At 22.7% G+C, this 25,094-nt stretch overlaps 1 protein-coding gene across 4 annotated transcripts in view; it reads right to left on the reverse strand.

Annotated features, from left to right (window-relative positions):
• The window catches only part of LOC114122743 (prolyl endopeptidase FAP), a 218,834-nt gene that overhangs the window by 16,504 nt on the left and 177,236 nt on the right, over positions 1-25,094 (reverse strand). For all 4 annotated transcript variants that reach the window (XM_050199603.1, XM_027985497.2, XM_027985496.2 and 1 more), the window contains 3 exons: positions 22,158-22,371; positions 4,137-4,231; positions 2,106-2,180 (listed from right to left, as the gene is read on the reverse strand). In XM_050199603.1, coding sequence (XP_050055560.1) covers positions 2,106-2,180; positions 4,137-4,231; positions 22,158-22,371 — 384 coding nt within the window. The remainder of the gene's footprint in view (positions 1-2,105; positions 2,181-4,136; positions 4,232-22,157; positions 22,372-25,094) is intronic.

The following is a 25,094-nucleotide window of genomic DNA, read 5'->3' on the forward strand; positions in this document are numbered from 1 at the left end:
AAAATAATCCCGGAAATATAGCATGACAAATTGGTATAATTCATTAGATAATATTAAATTTGACAGTTATTTGCTTAGTGATTTTTAAATGTATTTTTGTAACAGATTCAAAGTGCTTTTAGTAATTTATTATTGTTTCTTTTTATCTCCATCGGGTCAAACCCACTCCAATAATATTAATTTGAAACCGATTAATCTTATTACACTCGTTTTGTTTTATTTTTTAAATGGATCATTCGTCAGATTTCATTCACCGTAATATTTATTATTTATTTTATATTAATTTCAGTAAAAAATGTTTCAATATTGACATATTTTCAACTAAAATCAATTTAAAACGAAAAATATATTGCCTTAGTTTATTGAAAAGTAAAATCAACATTGGAAATTTTTTTTACTGTTAACAAGTAGTTATATGAATTTTAAGCTAATTTATTTGTATATTTCTTTGTTACCTAAATTATTATATCTATTTATTAATTAAAATACGTTTTATATGTTTTTAAGAGAAAATGTTTCTTAAATAGTAAATTAAATAATTTCACATCAATAAGTACTAAAAAATGTAAAAATTAAATTTTAGCCTTTTTGTGGTTTTGTAATTTAATTAAGTATTAGATATAGAAATGATATTAATACCTTTGAAGTATATTTTTATTGAAATGTTTAAATGTAAAGACTTTTTACATAATATCTACAGAATATGATAATTATATTAAATACTATGATTTATTAAAGAAAAATGTTGAACCTACAAATCAATTACATGAATACTATGATGATAGTGAATATAAGGTTAAATTATTTAATAATTAATATTGAATTTCAATGATATTTTATAAAAAAAAAAAAAAAATACTTTATGGTTTAGCTATTTTCATTAAAAATTTAATAATGAAAATCCAATCAGTTAAAAAGTTTTATATTAATTTTTTTAAACATATATAGTTTCTAAATGAATACTTAATTAAGTTATTATGATTAGAATTTGCATCGTGAACACTATTATGCAATATATTTAATGGTTTGTATAATTTGAAATGTGCAGAAAATTTATTTTTATATTTTTTGGAGTATACTCGTATCCATATATTATTTATTTTTTTAACTCGACACTTAAGCACAAAAAAAAAATCATTCACGCGAACGCGAATTATGAGATTTCTCATTTCTTGAAATGTACAATGCTTTCAGGAAATTGGTACCCAAAAGTTCGTCGGACCGCGGTCAAGGGATGAACGAATACTTCTGAAAAGGAAATGGAAAAAAAAATAGTTTTCGTCTTTGTGTGCATTGTACCCTTCGACGATACAAAGCTTCCTCTATAGATATGTGATACAATATCCTATAAATTATATTATATACACTACGTAGGATGTGTGTGTATGTGTGTGTCTTACTAACGAAGTTCGTACGATTACGAATAGAACCCATCAGCCGACGAGTGCGGGTTAAATCGTTCAGAAAACGATAACTAATGATACCGGCACGGTGTGCGGCATACAAAAACTTTTGTCTTTACAGTTCATTTGGTATATTCAGAGTTTAGTGTTGAGTGTGTATGGGCATAAAGAGGGAAAGGAGAAGTATCAAGAGGAATGACGGAGAGATACGTGGAGAAAAAAGAGGGGGAGAGCACTGGTCTATGTGATTTTTCGAGGTATAAAAAAAAAAGGTAAGTGGCAATATCTCGGTTCGGTTACTACGACAAATAGGCTAAAACACGCAATAGAACAATAACGGTGTCGGTAAACCTATATATCTGCAAAAATACTCGATCAGTCGATTGGGAAAGTAATCTTGACCATATTCATAAATAAAACTCAGCCACCACCCAAATTTATACATTATAGACATCACGAGTATAGCCACCTTAATCATTTTTCTGTTTTATGGACTGCACTACAATCAAACTGTGAAGTACACAAAGACATTCACATATCACTTGCATATTATATTATATTATTCACATAATATACGAGTAATATTGTTATTATATAAACGTCATAACGTAATTTATCATAAATAATCATATTATATTATCAACGTCACACATGCGGCATTTGTCTGCAAATATGAGTTGACACGAGGTGTGATTCACTTACTTTTTTCTCGTCCGATACCAGTAGCACGTAATTTTGATCGCTTGACGTTTGAAATTCATTCGCGTTCACTCGTTTCTAGAAACACGCAAAATCGAAAAAAAAACATTGGTTATATTATTATATCATAGCTATAATTGTCTATAACGTATAATTAATATATATTATATACATATCACATCGGACTCAGGATGATATTATACTATGTTAATTCGTGTATTGAAAAAAAAAGTTATTTAAAAAAACTATGCTCAATTTAAAAAAAATATATTTCTTTACGAATATTTAAGTCGATAGGTATACAACAATGATTTAATTTTTACGTTTTTTTTTTATTATTATTAATGTAAACATTTCTTAAGTTTTTATTTTTATTTATTTATTTTTTGTTTAATTTAATTTTTTTGTTTTAATGAAAATATTAATTTTTCATTTTTATTTTCAAAGCAAAACATTTTTGGAAGTATTAATATAAATATTTGAGTATCGTGGATGATTAGTTTATGAATTATAAGTGTTTAAAGGTACAGATGAGCTGAGTGGGAAATAAAGTAACAGCAAAAATCTTTCATTTAAATACTTATAACTAATTAGAAGTTGTATCTAGACCAAAATTAGGTTTTCTAAATTAACTTTTTATAAATAATGTTCTACATAATAAATTAAAAATTAATTTTCTCATTTACAACATTAAAAACTTAAAACTGTTAATCATAAAAAATATTAGATTATAATATAATATATATATATATATATTGCATTTATAAACAAAATTATAATTTTACAAAAATAATGTTTAATTACTACATCAATATAATATGTGATATTTTTTTTAAATATTATTTATTTTATAAATAATAAAATTCATCGGTAAAAGAATCATACTTTATAAATACGACTTAAAGTATTACAAAAAAACTGATTTTTTTTTTTAATTTGTCATTAAAAATGTAGTTGTGATAAAGATTACATATTATTTATAATTTGATAATAGAAAAAAAAAATCTAGTACTTCAATATTGCATTAATTGTAATGATATTTCTGTAATTTATTAACCCAATTAAAATAGTTTCATAAAATACTTGATTCATTATTAGTTAAGATTTTTCGTTAAATATTTTTCAATTAATTTAATATTGCAATTAATTATTGTATTATATGGCAATGTAACTAATAATGTTTTTTTTTTTTTCAAAAATATGAGCTTTAGAAAATTTGTTAAATTATTGGTGTATAACATAAATTTAAGTAAAACTGTTGAGAGATAAAAATCTTGAATGGGGCTAAATCATTTTAACAGGATTGAAAAAACTGGCAGTTTTCTAGACATTTAAAGTATAATAGAAGCGTGGTTTTTAAGAGTTTTTCATTTTAATAATAATAAAAACGGAGTTCCCTACAAAAAAATAATAATAACAATTTAATGAAAAAAAACCCGTTATACAAATTTGTTGAAAATGCTGAAACAACCAAGTTTCATTTTCTCACTGCATTTTAAAAACCACCGCTGACGTTTATTCTCCATAACGTTTATGTACAAAATCGTTTTCACTTAAATACATACAAAAAAATGTATTTTAGTATACTATATTAGAATATTATTTCCTGATTGTTTTGAATAAAATATGTAACGGCTCATGTGGTATTTAAATTATACAGTTGTTTAATTTTTGCTTAATATTTCAATATTTTCATAAACAGTCTACAGTATAATACAAATGATTTATGTACGGTAGATATATACGAGTATATATATATGAGTGATATTTCATTTTATATAGTGATTAAATCCCAGTTAATCGTTTGGGGATTACTCAAAAGCTATTCGAATCAATTGGTCTTTCGGTAGACGTCTAGTCCATCGATCTGTCGACTGCTACATTTCTGTTATTTTTCTTCCCTTTAAAAACAAACAACGATAGTACGCGGAAACGCAATTCCGAGCGAAAAAAAAAAAACCTTATTGCTTTGAGAATCTGACGTCAATCAGCGAAAACCGTATGTTTAGTTCATACCAGTAAATTGGCACTTACAAAAGACGAACTCGTGAGGAGAACCTTGTGTTTGTTTGTTTCGACATTGTATATGCTGACGCCACCTTGTGCATCTCGAACCACCAACTCCACGCCTGTAAATAAACACAAAAACATGACAATATTATTCTCCGCTGAAATACAATGTTTAGAAGAGAAAATTGTTTTCTATTTCTGATTTGACGATAAAAACTACTTGAGACCCGAAGTAGGAAAATAAAAAATATATAAGTATATACGAGTGTGTTATTTTGATATGTGTGTACACATTAATCTTAACTGATTTTTTTTTACGAATTTCCCACGCACATATTTGGATATAAGTATCTGCAATTTAGAGTAAAAACGATTTCAGCGAATCAATAAAACAACTTTTATTGTCAAGCTGTATATTACGCCGATTGTATTATTTCTTAACTATATTGAGTATAAAATCTAACAGAATATTTAAACAGATTGATTCAAAATCTTTTGAAACTTTTCATAATTTTTAACCAAAACATAAAACTTTATTTAACTTATCTTTTAAATACTTTGTAATTATTTGGACTGGCAATGTATATTATAACATATGGCACAAAACGAGATACACAAACCGACATGACCATAAACATGACAATTTAGACGCTGTAGAGATTCTATTAATTTTATTATTTATTTGACAACAATTTTTTTTATCGAGAAAATCTATTGATTTTAGTTATGTTATTGTTTTTTCGAAGTTATTACCTATACTCGTACATCAATACAAATGTTAAAAAAAACCAACGTACTAGGTTGTTTTATAAGATATTATAAGATATTATAATGTTAGATGTAATGAAATATAACTCCGTTAATATTATAAAATGTAAGCTTAAAATAAAAATGATTTATTATTTGGAGATTTAACTGTACAAGTAAATTGTATAAGCTACAAAAAAAGTTATAGATTTTAAGATTTATTCAAATATAAATATTTTAGTTTTGCCATTTTTATTTAATTTAATTTTAAGTCAACATGTGTTTTTTTAAATTTTTATTTTGGATCTGAAATACAAACATGTGTTACCATGAACAAGTATCCGAGTATGCCATAAAGTAAAACAAACGGAAATTCATCAAAGTTAAAAAAGTATTCTTCTTTATTCCCATATTTTGACTAATACTATAATAATTTATTTTTTAAAAATTGAAGCTATAATAAATATTTACCAAAAAAAAAAAAAACAATAATTTATTATACGTAATGTTATGTTAACATATTTTGGTCACAATTTAGTACATTTTTAAATTCACTGTATACTTTTTTAATTTTTAATTTTACTGAAATAACCATTACTCACTTAATTTAAAATTTATATAGGTATCTAATCTGGTCGAAATGGTAATCATATTATAGCTAAATTTGAGCAAATCGAGTATGAGTGCGAAGCAAGTATTACCTTATCATAACTATTAACTATAATCTGATAAGTTTGTGATGTTTGTTGGTAGTAACCTTTATTCGTTTTCTCCAGAGGCTAATGTCGCATCATCATTAAAATACATATGTTATGAATATCAAACACTAGCAAACAAACATCTACTAACATATCACTATTATTTATCCCAATGAAGCATTATGATATTTTTCTTATTATTTTCCTTTAATTCACAAATATATAACATTATGAATCGTATAAAATCCAGCAATTACCATAGTTTCGAAATTGCCGAACCTATTGCTATGCATAAATGTATTTTGCATTTATTCTCATATATTGTGTCAAATGTAAGAAAAATTATCTATCCATTTCCTGCAAATAATCGACGAACCTCCTAGCAAAATAAGACCTAAGCAAAAGAGAATACACTGTTAAAAAATAAAATCTTATAATATACAAACAACATAACCGAAAATATAATAACGATTCTAACTACAAACGTAAAGAACCACATTCATCTAACTTTAAAACAATTTCTAATAACCATTATAAACGACTAACTACTTAAAACCCTACAATACCATGTTCACGTACAAGTATAAACGAACGTCACTAATCGCCAATTCAAAATGTATTTTTTTTTTCATTAATTTCAATCAACAGTGCCATCTCAATTCTTAAATTCTTCAATTAATTTAAATCTTTTTGAAAGCCCTTTATATATATATATTCTTTCCACTATTTTTACAAGCCTCATAAAATCCAAAAAATGTCAACTAATAATTTTAATTAAATTTCTCTTAACACCGTGACCTTCTGGTCGTGAAATTCCAACTGCTATATACAATAAATTTCATCAATGGACTGTTACTTCAACCAAATCCATTGTATTTATGAAATTTTAAAACTAATTTAAATTATTTAATTTTATCTTATTTTTTATAGCAGTTTAAATATCGCCTGTGCTTATCGCATAAAATTAATGTAGGTACCTTTGTAGGTATTTTGAAATTTTTAAGTAAAATTAAAATTTATCATAATAAATAATTATATTCCCAAAATGTCTCATATGATAACATTATATTTTGGCAAACTATATTTTAAACACATTTCAAATAGGTAAGTAAAAATAAAAAAAGTAAATTTTGAACGTGCATCATAATCTATACGAACTTCTATATAATTTATAATATTTTAACTTAGTAAGACACAACTCACATCATATACACCGGGTGTTGTCGAATATTTTATGTATTATTATTATTGTGGTTCAAGTACTTTAAATTTGTTTGAATTCAAATATTGTGAAAGTTCACGATATTATGATGTATGTTAAGTAATAATATTATATGATAGGTGCAACGTGGCACGTGTTACTGAATCTATTAAAATTAACTAACCTTTAAATTTTTTCTAATGTATCGTTGTTCTATAAAAATACAATATATTTCAAACGCTTGGCATCAAACTTTATGTTTAGATATTTGATGTAGTAAATATTATGGATTAAATGTTATAAATAATTTTACAGTCCAATACAAACAATCATGCCGGAGAAATATTTAATACTGTTAATAATGACTACATCGAGAAACTGTTTTATTATAATATTATTAAAAAAATATTGTCATAAACACGAAAAGAATATAGTATTAGTCAATTTTTTTTCAAGAGAACGTTTAATACTTTATATGTAAAGGTTGTTACTTTCAATGGGTATCCAAAAGAAATCCATATATTTTAGTATTTTAAATATTGTACCACTAAGAAATATGTCAAACTGTATCGATTATGTTATAAAATATTTATGACGCGATTATATAGATTGGTGTGGGGTGGGCTTGTCATTTAATTTGGGCATTAATATATATTATGGTTTGTTTAATAAATACTTTTAAATTATATTATCAAACATTGACTGTTAGTACCTACGATAAATATTTAAAAATAGGAATTTAAAATTATAATATGTAATACCCATCTAACGTAATTTTATTGTTAATAATAAATGTAAATAATAACCAAAACTGTCATCATTGACAAATAATATCGCCATAACAATGTTAACACTGAATTTCTAAATAAATATTATCTTCATTATATTGTGAACATATTATTATTAAGATAATAATGGAGTTATAATATTTTTATTATGTACTTATAATATAACTATGTACAATGCATAATAACAAATATTTTTCTACATCTAACCGATCATCAAGTTTGATAGAGCGCAAAATTAATTTTTAGTTTCATCGACACCACCGCCGTTTGACGCGTATAATTTTGACTTAACGAGGCGTTGATGTTGTAAAAAAAAATTTTTACGATCACGTCATTATGATATTTAGCTTAATGCCAAAACCAGCTCATTGTGTTCTGTACTGTATTGTACTTACGTCCTACCAATCATAGCGGAACAAACGAAGTTCTGGATTATTAATAGATTTTCAGGTTCTTTGCTGAAATAGCTTCTTAAATAACAGAAAAAATTAATCAATTTCTAGTGAATATGTATCTATGTTAAAATATTCAACATTTATTTTTAAGAGTTTATAAGATGTTTGTATGTATGTATTAATAATAAAAAGTAAAATACCTATTATACATAACAGTTAATAAATAAATTTCAACAGAAATGTTTGATGAAAAAAAAATATTTTATTCTCTGCTAATTAATAATATTAGATTATAATATTTGATTTTAAATATTAAAATAGTAAAATAACTACTATAATAATAACTATTGTGTTATAATAATTATTATTATCATATAGTATTAAATGTTGTTCTACGTAGTAATTATCTACTACTTATAAAAATAATGAAATAAAACAAAAATTTATTAAAACTGATAAAAACTCGAATAATTCATCTTGATAAAACGTATTGACAAGTGCATAGTCACATATAATCAATACATTAATAAAAAGAACACATACCGAACAAAAAAAGTTCAAAACTTGAACCTTTCTTCAATTGTCGTGACTCGTGATACAATCTATTTGCATTTAAATAATCAGCGTCTTAATAATACATTTTAAATTTAACATAAAATTATGGTAAGCATATTTTAAAAAATATACACTTTGAGAGAAAATAAAAAGTTTTCTTAAAATAATTAAATCATAATTTCTATTATAGCGTAATATATTATTATAAAAGTATTTTTTTTTTTTTTAGTATCGTAATAAATTCCATGCGTTAAATTATTAGTAGCTACAACAGCTTATTTATAATCATAATAACATAATTACATTACTTTATATTATTTATTAATTTTATATGATGCTGCGATGTTAATAAGATTATAATCAGTAACTATCTACGATATTATTGTTTAAGTTTTAATCACTCAGTAATATTTATTATACGTATTACTTATTTTACTATTTTACTTATATTTATAAATATTAAATTACTGATATTTTATATTCCAACAAAACTCAAATTTTTATTAATTGACAAATAATTTTAAAGTGTATAAATTATGTTAGAACAGAATTTTTTTTTTTTAGATCTATATAACCGGACACCTCTGGTCAGTATAGTGTTATTTTAACTTTTATTTGAATGTGAAAATGTGTAATAACTAGTGAACAATAAATATACAATTATCTTAATTCGAATGAGTGATTTTGAATAAATAAAAGTTTTGTATAACCTAAGCTTTTGTGAATACTTGATATATTGTATATTTAATTAATTTGTACATAACAAATTTTAAAATATACACTTTTTGTACTCACAATAAATTCAATTTCAAAACACATATATTATATCAAATAATTTTAGCATTGTACAAAGAATACAGTTTAATTATAATAATGAACGTTTTTTGTCTACTTCTACTAATTAACTGACATAGGGGTTAAGCTTTAGTATAAATATTTTGAAGCAAATAATTTAAAATAAAAAGTACAACACACTTTACACATTGATTGAAAATAAAATTCCAAGTTGAATTGTATAAACATATAGCTTTAATATTTGAATTAATTCAATTACAATTCAACACCGATGACTCGTATTGCTATTATTGTAATAAAGTATGATATTGTTCAAAATATAAAATGGTTTGTTCATATTTTAATTGAAAAACAGCAACCAAGTACTTAATATAAGTTATTGTAATAATTGTAATCTATGTATGCGTATAACTTCAAGATAGTTCTATAAAGATATCATTTTTAGATTTACAAACTTTTCTCTAAGCGTTAAGATAAAATACAAGCGATCAGTGAACAATATTGACGAAATCTTAGAATATGTGGTTGTAACCAAGCACCGTTAATAATTATTATATTGCGAATGCGATCATTTATCATCTATTTTTTTAGTTCAAAAAAAATAATACATCATTTTTTTTCCTTCTAAAAAGTGAATAAGTGTCTTTCTCCAGAGGCGTGTGACACACGTTAACACTATAATATTCTATGCTACATTATTGGAATTTAAATTGTTCTTTTATTAAAGTGTAGATATAATAATAGAGTTTTTTAAATATAAATAATTTATTTTTATCATAATTATTATGAACATATTTATTTGTTTTATGAAATATAAGAATATGAATATATTTTTAGAGGTAGAGATAAGTTAGAATGTCAAAAAAAATATTAAAAAATGCTCTTTTATTGGAAATAATTATATCTCGCTCAATTCGTAGTAGGTATCCACTGTTGAGAAAATAACGATCTGAGGGTTAAAAACATATATTATTGTGATGACGATATACAATTGTATACTGAAAATAAAAATATAAATTTGTAGTTTGTTTTATAATCAATTTAACAGTTGTTTAAATAAATAAATAAATAATTTATAAATATTATATGTAATATTAGGAAATAATATTTGTAATACGCAATAATTTAAATAATAAAATAACGTTTATTGTGAACGTACTTTAAATTTTTGATAATGACGATTTGGTTACAACTATGTACCGTTGTGGATTTTTTTTAAATAGACCAAATAAAGACAGAAAACTTATGATATATATATTAACTGATTTCCAAAAAAAAAAAACAAGCCAATAAATAACGATTGTCATCCACCATTTATGATTAATTGCTCAACATAAAAGCACGCAATAAACATAATATCATAATATTGAATTTTTTGAATAGTGTAAGATTACTGATATAAATACAACTAATAAATTACTCAGGTATATTTACAAATTTAATATTTTATCTCACAAAAGAAATATAATGAATTAAATTTTCAAAACAACAATATAAAATATAAAAGTACAAGGTACTAATACTAAATAATTTATGAATGAAAAGATATTATACAATATTAAACTGAAAATTATAGCTACAATAATAAGTATTTCATTTGGTTAATTTTCTTAAAATTTTAATTTAAATATAATAATAATAATAATACAAAAATGAATTTAATATTACAAATATTACATTAAAAAAAGATTGATAATTTACATTAGTATACATAAATACTATATTATTTTTCAGAATAGTATTTCAAATTTTCATAGTTTGTTTATAAAATATATAAAGGTATAATAAAAATAAATTATAAAACTTAATTATTTGACTCTGTATAATGTAATTTTATTTAGACTTTTGAGTAAGAATAGTAAATTTAAAAATATATACCTCCTTGTATCATCTATTAGTAATTGTATAACTTAATAAAAAATTCCAGAAGAACTTTAATTTATAGACAATAATATAATTTGTGGATTATTTAAAGTTTCATATAATCTTAAAAGTATGGAAACATCAATTTATTCATAAAAACTTACAAAACTGTATTCTATATTAACTACTAATATGTAGAAAAAAAATGGTTATAACATAGTAGTCTTCAATTTTTAATGATTATTTTGTTAGCACTTTTTGATGTACAATTCATAGACATAATAAATTCAATTTCATATGTTTTATTTTTTTTTGGACAAAATAAAAATAAAAATAAAAATAATAAAATAGAACGATATAAATTGAAATTAGATTTCAAAAAATTACAAAAACAACTTAAAATAATTATAAGAGAAATAACACGTAAATTAATAACAGGTGACAGAAATACGCGTATTGATCATAATTCCCGAACGAAATAATAAGTTTAGAAATAGTTGTCCAATACAAAGTTTAAGTACGAAACAGGATTTAACTTTCAAGTTCATACATCACCTATCGCCATAAATACAAACGAGGAAAATACATTTTTCAAAATATAATTACAATGTAATCATGATAATGTTTTATTATTTGAAAGTTGCTATGTTATAATATACATTCTGTACAAGTTTTACCTATATAAGATGTCGTTTTATAAAAATTATTTTTATATTTTTATTTTTGTTGTAAAATATGGTAATGTCAAATGCATTCAGTAATTAAATAATTGATATTTATTTAAAAAAATAAAATGTTGATTTAATTTAATTTAGAAATATAGTTAAAAATAATACAGCAATTATATTTCGATATCATTAATATAAAACAAAATGTATTATTATTTGAATAAAATACACGATTTAAAATATTCTTCAAATTTTCTGTTATTTATTTTTCATAATTATTGTTCTTATTACTCCTGGAAGCTAAGAGTAAGAAGGTTACTCCTTCTTTTACTATGAAGTTGTATATTTGTTGTAAACAATTATAAATAATGTTTTTAAAGTGGATAAATTTTCATTTTTAATATTATTATATTTTTTTATACCTCCTTATTTAATTTTTAATGCAAATGTAAACATATATGTTAATTTGCATACATGCATATTACAAGAAATGCAATTAAATTTTAACTGTTTTAACGGTTTCATATTATTTCGATTGAAAATATATTAGAACATACAAGTTTTTGTAAATGCGGTATTACCATTCAATAAAAAATAAAAAAATATGAAATATTATTACAATGGAAATATTTTAAAGATTACAAAGGATAGAAAAAATATTAAGTGTGAAATGCATATAAAAAAATGTATTAATAACCAAAGATTATTTTTCTTGGATAGGTTAATATGAATAATTTAAATTTGATTAATTTTTAAAGAATTTTAAAGTTTAGCTTACATTATAACTTAACATTTTATAGATATCATATAAAAATAATGAACGATAAATTAAACATCACATTGAAGAATATGGTATTAAAAAAAAATAATAAAACAAAACAAAACAAAAACAAGAATTATGTTTCGTTCAATATTTTTAATATTGTAAGCATAGATTTTACACCAAATAAAACTGGTACATCTGAAGCAGAAATATATTTCATAATGGTTTTATATTTCAAGACTTAAAGATAATACAATATAATATATTATGTGAATATTATTTAGCTTAAATATGATAACAAATATGTACACTATACGGTATACATATAATACAAACAATAATGATTTGATTTTATGTGTTTAACCAAACGATGAAGCTATTAATTGTTTAATAATTTGATTGACCTTTTTAAAAGAACATTTTTATGTAAACATGTTTGTTCAACTGTGTAATTTTTTATGAGCCAATTATTGTCATTAAAATCAAATAAAAATTGTATTTTTATTATGATTAATTGTATAAATTACAAAAACATTAACATGTATAAATATACGATCGCGAATTCACTCCTTATTTAATAAAATAATGTTATATTTTTATTATTAAGAAAAAATAAAAGATACGCTGGTACCTTTTTATATAGTTCTTATGATATAAAAAAATATAACTATAAGTATCATATAGTTTTACGTGCATTTAACAGTTTGGTGTATTTAAAAAAAAATTATAAATAGTTGTTAAGACATATTTTTTAAATTCTAAAAAATTCCACTTCAAATTAAATTTAATGATCATATTATTATCTATTGATACATTAAAATCAATAAAACTGCATTTTAATTTTTTATTTATTCATGTTTAAATAAATTCAAATACCTAATGTTTTTACATGCTACAGAAATAAATAGTTATAATTGAAAATTTGTATGACAATATATATATAATTTAATTTTTTTTTTAATTTGATATTTTAAGAAGACCTGTATAAATGGAAATATAGAAATTTGTTTATGAAATAATTTGTTCAAGACAAAAACATACTACACTCAATCCTACAAAAGAGAAGTTACCCAAAAGAATTCTATTAAATATTGGAGCAAGACCGTGTACAAAACAAAAATTTAAGCTTGTTCAATTTTCTATAAACGTTTTAAAAAATGCATAATTTCCAAGGTTTAGTAATTCCAGTTAAATTTAAAATCGATGTTACCTATTTTAATATTATTTTAACAGATACCTCTATAGCAATATTATTATATGCAATAGTATTTTCAAATAATTTGATTGCATGATGACTATGTATAAAATATAATTAAGTTTTTTCATACTGTTGGATACAGAATTATCCACAACTATATATTTGTGGTTATCAATGTTGCATGATAACTAAATTCTACAGTTAACAATAATTTAATGCTTTTTTAGAAATATACCTATAATTTAAAATTCATAGATATCAATAAATATACATTATCGATTTTATATAAAATGGGTCAATATAGTTAAATAATAAGTATATGTTCATACAAATATACAAAAATACAATTCAAAATAAAAAAAAGTTTTAACTTTTCATATAATTTAATCTATCGACTTGTTTTTTAAAGTCAACTTTGAACTTGTAATTATTTAAATATCAAAACTGTGGAAACATAATTTTAAATTCTTTTTTTTTATGATGTCCGTTGAGTAATTGTTTTCTACAGTATATTTTTAATATATCATACATTATTTTATTAATTCTCTACACTCATATCAGTTATAATATATAATATGAGTTATACTACTATATTAAAGTCATTATCAATATTATTATTTTTATTTTTTTTTTGTTTGTATATTTTTCATTTGAACGGAAATAAAGAATCTTGAAGAACGCAACTATGTAGACCGCCAGTACTATTAATGCTAATTTTTGACAAATACGATGAATTACAATTGCAAATTTAAAAAAAGTATATCAATTTCAAATTATAGAGAGACGTAATATTTCTATCAACTTATTTTTGTCCAACGCTGACTGTCGTAAAACGTCAATAAAAACATTATCCTATAATATTAATATACAATCGGTGTCCACGTCAGCGACTTTAAAATCGAATATGTTGCGTGCGTATAAACGGAGTTAATCCAGGTGAAGTGGCGGCCAATTTAGTGCATGTAGCGAGGAACACAACACACACTCGGCTAAAAATCGAAGCCTGCCGACAGTTGTGTATGTCAGTGAATATATATAATGCTAACTTCGATGGAGGCACATATGAAATAATAACAAATGATCTATTTGGAATGTATATGGACTTTATTACGTAACGTGACGCCGTTGTGTGTGTTATATTGCAAAGCCGAAACGAAACACACACACACAGACGTACATAAATCGTAATATTTCTGACCAGTCGGTTCGTGTTTAAACCATTCCAATGCTTTCAGTAAACACCACTGTAACAGCCGGTGGACCTTTGGCCAATCGATCACGTCATAAATTTTCCGCACACATACACACAGACGTACGAGAGGAAGTGCACGTTTTTCTGGCACTCCGTCGCGCAAGACGCTTTCCCGGATAATGTTGTATTATGCTTAAATAATTATTTTTGGCGGAGCAACAAGTTGCCATGCTAAATATGTTACTTTGTAAAAGACAAAACCAAAAAAAAAAAAAAAAATCGGTACGTTTCACAGAATCTCAGCCGTTGCTGTATTATTATTATGACATGACCTCTATTGCAATCCACTCACATCCTTACATCACGATAAAAATATATCTCAAAGACTCGCGTCTTGTGCACTTGACTACTTTTGTGTAATGGCCCGCGGCCGTTGCTCGCCGTACAAAACATAAATAAAAAAAATTATGAAAATACGTGATATTTATTTTTATAAGCTAATATTACAATAATAATTCTGTGATAAACAATTGAACCGTTATTATTAGAATTTCAATAGAATAAAATCAGAATTTAAACATAAAAACACTATATCTATTATTTGAAGAAATAGGTAACTTAACTCTAATACTGAAACTAAAACATAAAATGGATTCTGTTGAACGCAAATTTGATATTTGTAGGTATGTAAGATGGAGATATCACATTTAAGCATGGCGTTCTCTTTATGAGCAAATATTTTTAAAGATACTATTGATGAAATTATTATGATTTATTATTAGGTACTTAATAGTATTATGAATATAATTTAATTAGGTAATGGAGTATTTTATGAAAACAATAACTAAATACAAATTTGTTGTATACATACTATTTTTAAAATTGTTCAATTAGTTTAATATTTTAATCATGCAATGAATAATAAATAATAAAGATATTATCATGTTAATCATCAACAAAAACTGTTTATTACCTATATTTTATGAGAATTCATTTAAATACATGTATCAAATATATTGTATTAAATAAATAATTATAATAATTGAGAACTTAGCTCTTAATGGCTCTTAAGATGTTATTTAATACTTTGGTTAAAACAGTTTTAATAGTTTACAATATTTTATAAAAGTATTTTCTTATACAACTATAGGTACGTAGTTAAATAAATTATATTAAAATACCTGAAAAAAAATTCATGTTTGTAAACTTATTTATTTAATATATTAAATTCATTATTTTATTTCTGTCAAAACAATGGTGTGTAACTACTATTTTATTTTATAGGTTAAATTATGAAGTAATTTTGAATAATCATTCTTTAATTGCTTGTTTGCTTGTACATTTAATATTTAAATGTTGAAAAAGGTCGAGTTAAAGGTTGATTACTTATGGAATATTACCTTCTGTTTGTCTTTTTTTTTCTCTTAAGAATTGTATACAAGAAAAAAAACACATTAACTGAGATAATATATGTATATATGTATATGTATGTCGTAGGCCGTATGGAAAATTAGTTTTTTGTGAAAAGACTACTACTTATTTTACTTAGGCAGTTAGGCCTTTTAAAAACTACAATCATTTTCTTGTTATTATCATTTTAATTATTTTGTTTTAAGGGTTATTTATAATAAAAGAGTACATTATATGTAACATGTAACCTGAATAATTATATTATGGTAATTTATTACTCATAACTTATTAAATAATTACTTGTACTGTTGTTGACTATTAATTGTATTATTATTAGTTGTATTTTATACTACTAACAGAAAAAAAAATATATGTAAGACATTAAATTAAATTAAAATATTACAAAAAAATATTACTTTACAATATAAAATATGTAAAATTTCCGTTATATAATTATATATGTTACATATAATTTACAGTGCCATTATAAATTATTCTTAAAATAAAATAAATAAAATGGTTGTTCTTATTACCATAAAATTATTTTAGTTCTTAAAAGGCCTAACTGCTGTTAGTCTGTATGCATTGAGACAGAAAAACAGCGGTCTGTTTGGAAAAATAATAAGAAGTTCGTAAACGGGCAATCCTATTGCAAAAAGCCTAGTTTTTTCGTAAAAAAAAAATAATTTTTGATACGGCCTACGACATATATATATATATATATATATATTAACACAAATGGATGTTATGGCTACAGCTGCTAGCTTACTATAATACTTAGTGGACATTATGCATTCTAAAATAAAATTATTGTAAATTTATTTACGTAGTATACATATTTATATTTAGTTTAATATAAAAGTTTTACTCAAAGATGCAGTAAATGATAAAAATTGCCTATTTTCAATTAGGATTTAGTTTCATTGGATCTGAAAACCAATTATAGTTACTTCATATTAGCTTTCACCAAAGTTATAAATTATTTTATTTTTCAAAACTTTATTATTTATTCCTCTTATAATTTTTCCTTTTTAGCCAATAGTTTTTAAATACAAATATAAATTAAGATATCTTGCAAAATAAATTTAGAAAATTAATAAGAATTCTTATTTCATATTTATTTATCGATTGAAGTTGTTATCTAAACATTTCAATACCCAACCATGTTTATATAAAATATTTTGTTATATTTGAGTTAATTTAATTGCATTTAAAGATATAAAGTAAAAAAAAAAAATGTATTACTATTATTTTTATAGAATTAATCGTATCTAGATAATGAATCAATATGCCTATTTATTTATTCGATGATAATTATAACTTGATAAAATACCTATGAAGATAATATTTAAATGTCTATAGGTTGATTTTTAATTGAATATATCTATGCATATAGGTACAATATAAAACTGTTAAGACTATTATAATAATTGTAATTTTTATTTTTAAATTATATCTCAACTGTGATACTTAAATTATCATATATTATGTATTTTTTTTTTTTTTTTTAATTAAAAAAAAAATATATATGTGTTATGAAATATTATCTTTTTTGGTGGTAATTAAGTTTTTTTAGTAATTTTCTTTTTCGGAAAACAATAGCTGATGATAATATGATATAGATAGTGTCAAGATGATTTTTTGCAGATAATAATTAATAACCATTTCACAATTTTTTTTTAAGGTGAGCATTTTAATAGTATGTGTACTTTTGCAATGTTATTGTACAACTAAGTCACAATATCCGGTAGCCTTGTCAGAAATTCATTAGTAATGTTACTTTTCTCTGGAAAATGTATTGACTCTGAGATAATCTAAGATCTTCTAGATATTAAATTCATGATATGTAAAGAAAAAAAAATAATTATAATTCGTGGCACGTTAATTTTATTTGATGAAAATATGCTATTTTTATTTAGTTTTCAGTCCTTGTTTCTAAAATAATATAATAATGAATATTTTTTAAATACTCACAATTTTAATTGGTCTTGTTTTAATTATGTTGACCACTTAACGATTAATATTGATTATAAAAGAAGAGTAAAGTTTTAGTAGAAAATAGTATTCCAATACTTACATATCGGAATACATTTTAATAAATTTAATCATATTTAATCTTTATACAATGGTACAGATTAAATAAACAAATGAAAATTATAAGTATACGCATATACCAGTATATTAAACGTATAATAAAAGAAGGTAAAAAAAATAAATGTATTATTTCTCCATGCATAAGCATTAGGTAATAAGTATATTGTACCTATAATTCCATTAATGGACTAATCAAAACCAGAATGTACAGTGTTTGCTAATAATTTACAATTTCATCACGAAACAAAAAAATGAATTATTTTCGTTGTTACGATTGATATATACGATTGCAATGCTTAATATACGAATTACATTTGTTCTATGTGGAGGTATTTGTTTAAAAAAGTTTCTAACTGAAAATAGTCAACATAAACAATTTTAAATGTCATCATTCAATATATAAAGTTATTCTGAAATAGATTATATTGATTACAATGATATGTCATTTTAAGGATAAAAATCATCTAATAGAAGTTATAAATAAAAAAAAAACTATTAATTAAAAAACAACCTTTATTTTTTTATGTTTGAACTAACATAATTTATATTAAATAAAAATATATTTATATTTAACAATAATTATTACATTATATCGTAATTATTATTATTATTATTATTATTATATTTTATTTGTAGTATCATTCGTTGACTGTTAAAATAGCAATGTGTCATAATATTTGTACATAAACCCAGAGTCCTATCGACTATTATATACTACGTGCATGTTATTCACAGGTCATTACAGGTGTTCAAAATAATTTTATGCGAAATGGGTGTCATCTACGATGAGTTGGCGAACGGTTAACGATATATTATCACGAAATCATCTCTAGAGCGAAAACGACTACAATATAATTACCAGGCCCGAATCGACGGTCATGGATATTACTATAGAATGTCACCTGTCTCTCCGTTTTTGTTCTGAAACTCGTAATTAATAATAAGGGAAAGTTGCGCCCCTAACGCTTTAAACTGCTGATGAATGGATATATTTTTGATAACGGCCGTATATTACTGACCCCTTCGACGTATTTATTTGAAAACCGACCAAATGAAAATGCCAATTGTTTTCGGTCTATTTTGTATAACGATAATTAAATTGGAATGGCTATAATGAATATAACCTAGTTTAAAACAATTTCTATTTTATTTAGAAATGTGTTAAATCCATAGCTATCGTAAAATCATTAAACATAATAATGTTTTTATTGCATATATTATGTACGATAATGTAGCTCATTATATATTATGTAAAAATTATTATTAATTATGTTGAACAAAACTATAAAATGAGACAATTTATGAAAATCATCATACTGTATTGATTAAATAAACGTTGTGTAGATATACTGTGAGATTTTGGAAAATCACATACTCAATAAAAAAATATCATGCTATGCTTAACTTAAATTGGTATTAAAAATTATATATAATAATATAATAGCTAATAAATAAAAATGAGTTAGTATAAATAATAGTATTAGGTATAGTACATTTTACAACATAAGTCAGCATAAAAATTGTACATTGTAGTAATCACTATACATTTTTTTCTGACAGAATATTTTCATAAAGCCAAAGTTAAGTTAAATAAGTTATAAAGTAATATTTTAGAATTAAGTTTAATTTTTTCTATTTTTTGATTAATATAAAACTCAACAATAAATGTCAAAAAACCCAAAATTAATTCTTACTAAAGCAACTTCAAAATATTAATATATATATTTTTTAGAATAAAATTATTTTATCTTATAAAAGCAATCGGTATTTTTAGTTATAATAAATAACATACTGATAATCATTTTTTTTTTTTTTTATTATTATTAAATTAATAAAATAGTAAAATAAATGTAGATATTATAATCATATTATAATTATTACTAATTTATATAAGTAATTCATTTTGTGGATTTATAATCAAAATAAGTATTCAGATACTTATGAAATGTCTTTAATTAAACGCATTACCATTGTTAAATATTATAACATTGATAAATTTAAAATTATAAATTATGCTGTTTAATATTTTATTTATTATGTAATTATATTTAATTTCGATATAGTTTCTTAATGTGTTAAATACGTTATCAGAAAAAAAATATAAAAAAGCAAATTAAAAATGCATTCGTTATAATTATTATCATAACAATCCAAGATATGAAATTCTTCAATCCATCTAATTATATTTTTTTTTTTTTTGGACGGCTAACAATTAACTTAATTTTAAATAAAACTATTAATACGACAGTAAAGAAAATGTATAACTCAAAATATACTCATTGTTTTGGTAGGTAAAAATAATTTGGCGACCATAATACACAATACATTGAACTTTCATAACTTCATTGTACAAAAATCCTATCACACTTAACAGTTTTTTAAATCGCAAACATTGATAAAAACCATTATACATTTTTCAATGCAAACTACAAACACAATAGAATCATTTCTGAGATTACTATACAAATTAATAAATGAAAATCAATTAAACATAATAATATATTATCATGCTGACAATACCATATTTTGAATTTATATAGTCACCATAATGGCTATCCCCTTGGTTGATTATAAACGAATAATATATAGGGTACATTAGGATTAAGAGGGATAAATTAAAAGCGTTTTATACATTTTAATATATTATTTGCACTATTAACAAACTAAGATATTCTCGTATAATAATTGTATGGTATACTTTAAATGATACATTAAAACGTTCACATTAGAATATTATTTAGTTTAGTTTAATATAAGATCATTACATTGACTGGCTTAATATTTAAGATTACAAATCCATTAATTCAAAAAATAATACAAGAAACTTGATCGAATAACTGCCACACTTAATACCCTATACATTTTTCAGATAGTTTCAAAGTCCAACAAGCATTAGAAGCTGGTAAAAATAAAAAATACCTAGAATTGAATCAATCAAAGAAAACTTACAAAAAATAAAAAAAAAAACAATTTAACAAATAGTTTTAATATATTTGACCTTTAATATAAATATTAACATATTGATATCTAAAAATAAATGTTTGATCTTTTTTTAATCTTAAAACATTTTTTAAGTTTTATTTTAGTATTGTTTTAATTTTTTTTATATTTCAGTGACTTTTATATAATGAACTATGATAGTGGTTAATTAATTATTTTTTTTAAATCATTTTTTGCGAAGAAAATTAAACTGAAGTGTTATAGATAAATGTAGATATTTAAGTACATTATTTTAATAAGAATCACACTTAGCTATTATTTGAACTGCCAGTGAGTTCATTATTGGTTTTTCTTAATTGTACTCTATTTTTGGTGAGATCTCAATATAATTATATGTTTCATTATCGAAGATGATGTATTCTGAAGAATTATCCATTGAAGTACCATTTCAGTGTATATAATATACTATATTAAGTTTGTCAATAGTATGAATTATGGAGTTCTCTATTTACAACTTGAAATTATTATTTGCAATTAAATCAATATTTTTGCTCAACAAAGAGAGGAAGCAATTTCAACTATAAATAATTACATTACTGTCATCATATTATACTACAATTTGTAACATTATTACATCTTATCATTATGGTCATGATATATTTATATAGATCAATACTTAATCAAATAAATAACAATAAATAACGAGGTAGTGAATAGGATATAATATTATGAACTCACTTGATATCCATGAGCCATTAAACGAAGGCGCTTTGAATGTGTCCCCGGCAATTTGATCGACCGTAAATTTGCTTCCGAGGTTTCTAGGACCTTTGTATGGCGGTGACAGCAGGACAATAAAGAATACTATCAAGCCCAAAACGGCTACAATGACCAGAAGCGCGATAAGAATACCACGCCAGTTTCGCTCATTTGGCGTAATTACGACCAATTCCTAAAAACAAAACATAAAATATAATAACGTGTTATTCCTTTTATTTAGTAAATTTATTACAATTTAATCGTAAATCATTTATATATTCAATGCAATGATTTTTTATTACGAGTCATATTTGTTAATTAATCTTTAAGTATTAACTTGTGTTATAAACGCACATCATATTCTTTATGTATTTACATTAAAAACTAAAAATATGCTAATGCAAATCATAGTGCTATGCAAACAAAATATGTTAATCAACTAAGTAAACTTGGTAGCTTACAAATATTATATATGTATAGAAATACTTGAACCTAAATTAAATTACAATGAGTTTTTATAGACATAAAAATAACTTTGGTGTAGGGACTACAAAAAAATATTTGATTATATCAGTATATTATATAAATAGGTCAAATAATAAATTATTGAAAGAAAAAACATATTTTAATATTTTATAAAGATATTATGCATTTATTATTAATAATATAATTTACAAAAATTAAAGATATATCTCAAAAGTAATGCATATTATTATCCAAAGTCATAGGTACTATATTATATATTGCTATATTTTAACACCATTCTTATAATAGATAAATTAAAAAATATATATAAATAAAAATTTGATTTTTTTATTAGAAACATATTTATTTACGTTTTATAATACAATTTAGAAAAATTCGTAAACTGTAAACGTATAGGTTAAAATATTTAAAGTTATATTTAATTCAAATAATTTTAAATCAATAATACTTAAAACAATTTACATTTTGCAATAAAGTCAATAAAAAAGGACAATGTAAAAATATATTTAGTCGCAGACTTTAAATATCCATATAGCCTATATAATATAATCTTTAAGAAAAGTGTATTTTATCTATTTTTGGGAAGTTTTTATTTATTATTCATTAATTTTGAACCAACCTGTACTAATGTGTTCGTTATTAAATTACTTATATTTAATAGATTATAAATTAAACCAACTTGACAACATGGAACGTGTAAATAATTTATTTCATTTTTAATAGTTCATCAGATTTAAATTCATAAAATATTACGATATACAATACGCAGTACACGGTGGTGACAAATTTACAGATTATTGTTTTTACAATAATTTAAATGGAAAATTCGTGAAACTTTAAAAAACTTTTATTATGTAGGTGCAGTCATTATTATAATATCAATAATAACACCCAAATGTCAGTATTATATTGGTAACTATTCAGTCTCATTAAAAAAAAAAAACAAAAATACAAATATTTATTGTTCTGGTATCATTAAACATAAATAATTTACTATATTATTGTACTTAGTCTATTTTATTTTTTAATAATACAGAAATTGTTTTTTTTATTACTCTTATTATAGATTTGGTATGTTATAAATATTAGTTTCTCTAAGAATGAATATGTTCTATATGATCAATGTTTTTTGATGAACTTCTCAACTAAATCATGAGTTATATTGTTTTAACAAACAAGTAATAAAAACAAAAAACTTTTTAAGGATAGTAAACAATGATTTACACAACTTCGCAAAGCAGATAAAATTGTTATATTTAAAGTATTTTGTATCAATCTAAATATTATATCGTCTGTTGTTAATAATAAAACTGTAATAAAGTCACTATAAAAATTATAAGATATATATAAAAATAAATTATAAACATCCTAAAACATAAATACATTTGTGACAAGCTGTTTGTCATATTATATTTATCAACTTATATAATGTTCTAAATATACCTAAGATAAATGTATACGTAATGTTTTTAAATATTAAAATCTTGAAAATAATGAAAGTAATAAAGAAACAAAATTCAGATTTCTTTTTGTTTTCATTTTTAATATTTTATGAAATTGATTTCATATATTATAATGAGATACAATACATACAAGTTTTTAGTTCAATATTAGTTATAAAAATATGAATCATAAACTAAATTCAAAATAAAAAAAAAACTTTTTAATTTTCAAATTAAAATTGCATTTTATTAAATTTTATATTAAATGAAGTCATAACTCATAATAATTGATACCTATATAAATGATCATGTATTTTACAAATTTAATAACTTATTTTACAATTAAATAATTGTCTTTTATTTTTGTTGAACAAGTTAATATGTGTTCACACAAATTATCAACAACTCGAGCGTAACATATTAAATTATATTAATATAATCGGTATTTTTAATATTGACAATAAGTATGCACAATATTGTATACGATATAATCCAGTAGTTGACACATAAAGTGTATTCTATATTCATTTTCTATCAATATATATTGCCATCCGCAATATTGATTAAATTAATCTTTAAAATGATTGGTGTTTGTATTAATAGAACGGTATTGATTGGATAAATCAGTACTCTATGATTCCGATAATTCAAAGTCTATTTAAATTAAAATGTGTTACATGAGTTAATCACAATAACATGTTTATGTTTCCTTGATGATGTAGAACACTACTAGATACCTACTTATTTTCAATATAATTCACAAGTTATTTTATTTAGAATTTTCCAAATCGTTCAAAATTTTTCCAATGTATGTGTTTATCACTATTCACTAACATCGTTTCTGACAATGGTTTACGAATATCTAGTGTCTACATTGTGCATACATATATTTATATTATATAACCTAGAATTCAACGTTATTATAAAATAATATTACCTCTGTAGCTATTCGCGAAAGATTAATGTTTTATGTAATATATAACTAATC

This window comes from Aphis gossypii, chromosome 2 (genome assembly GCF_020184175.1).
Source record: "Aphis gossypii isolate Hap1 chromosome 2, ASM2018417v2, whole genome shotgun sequence".
Lineage (NCBI taxonomy): Eukaryota > Metazoa > Arthropoda > Insecta > Hemiptera > Aphididae > Aphis > Aphis gossypii.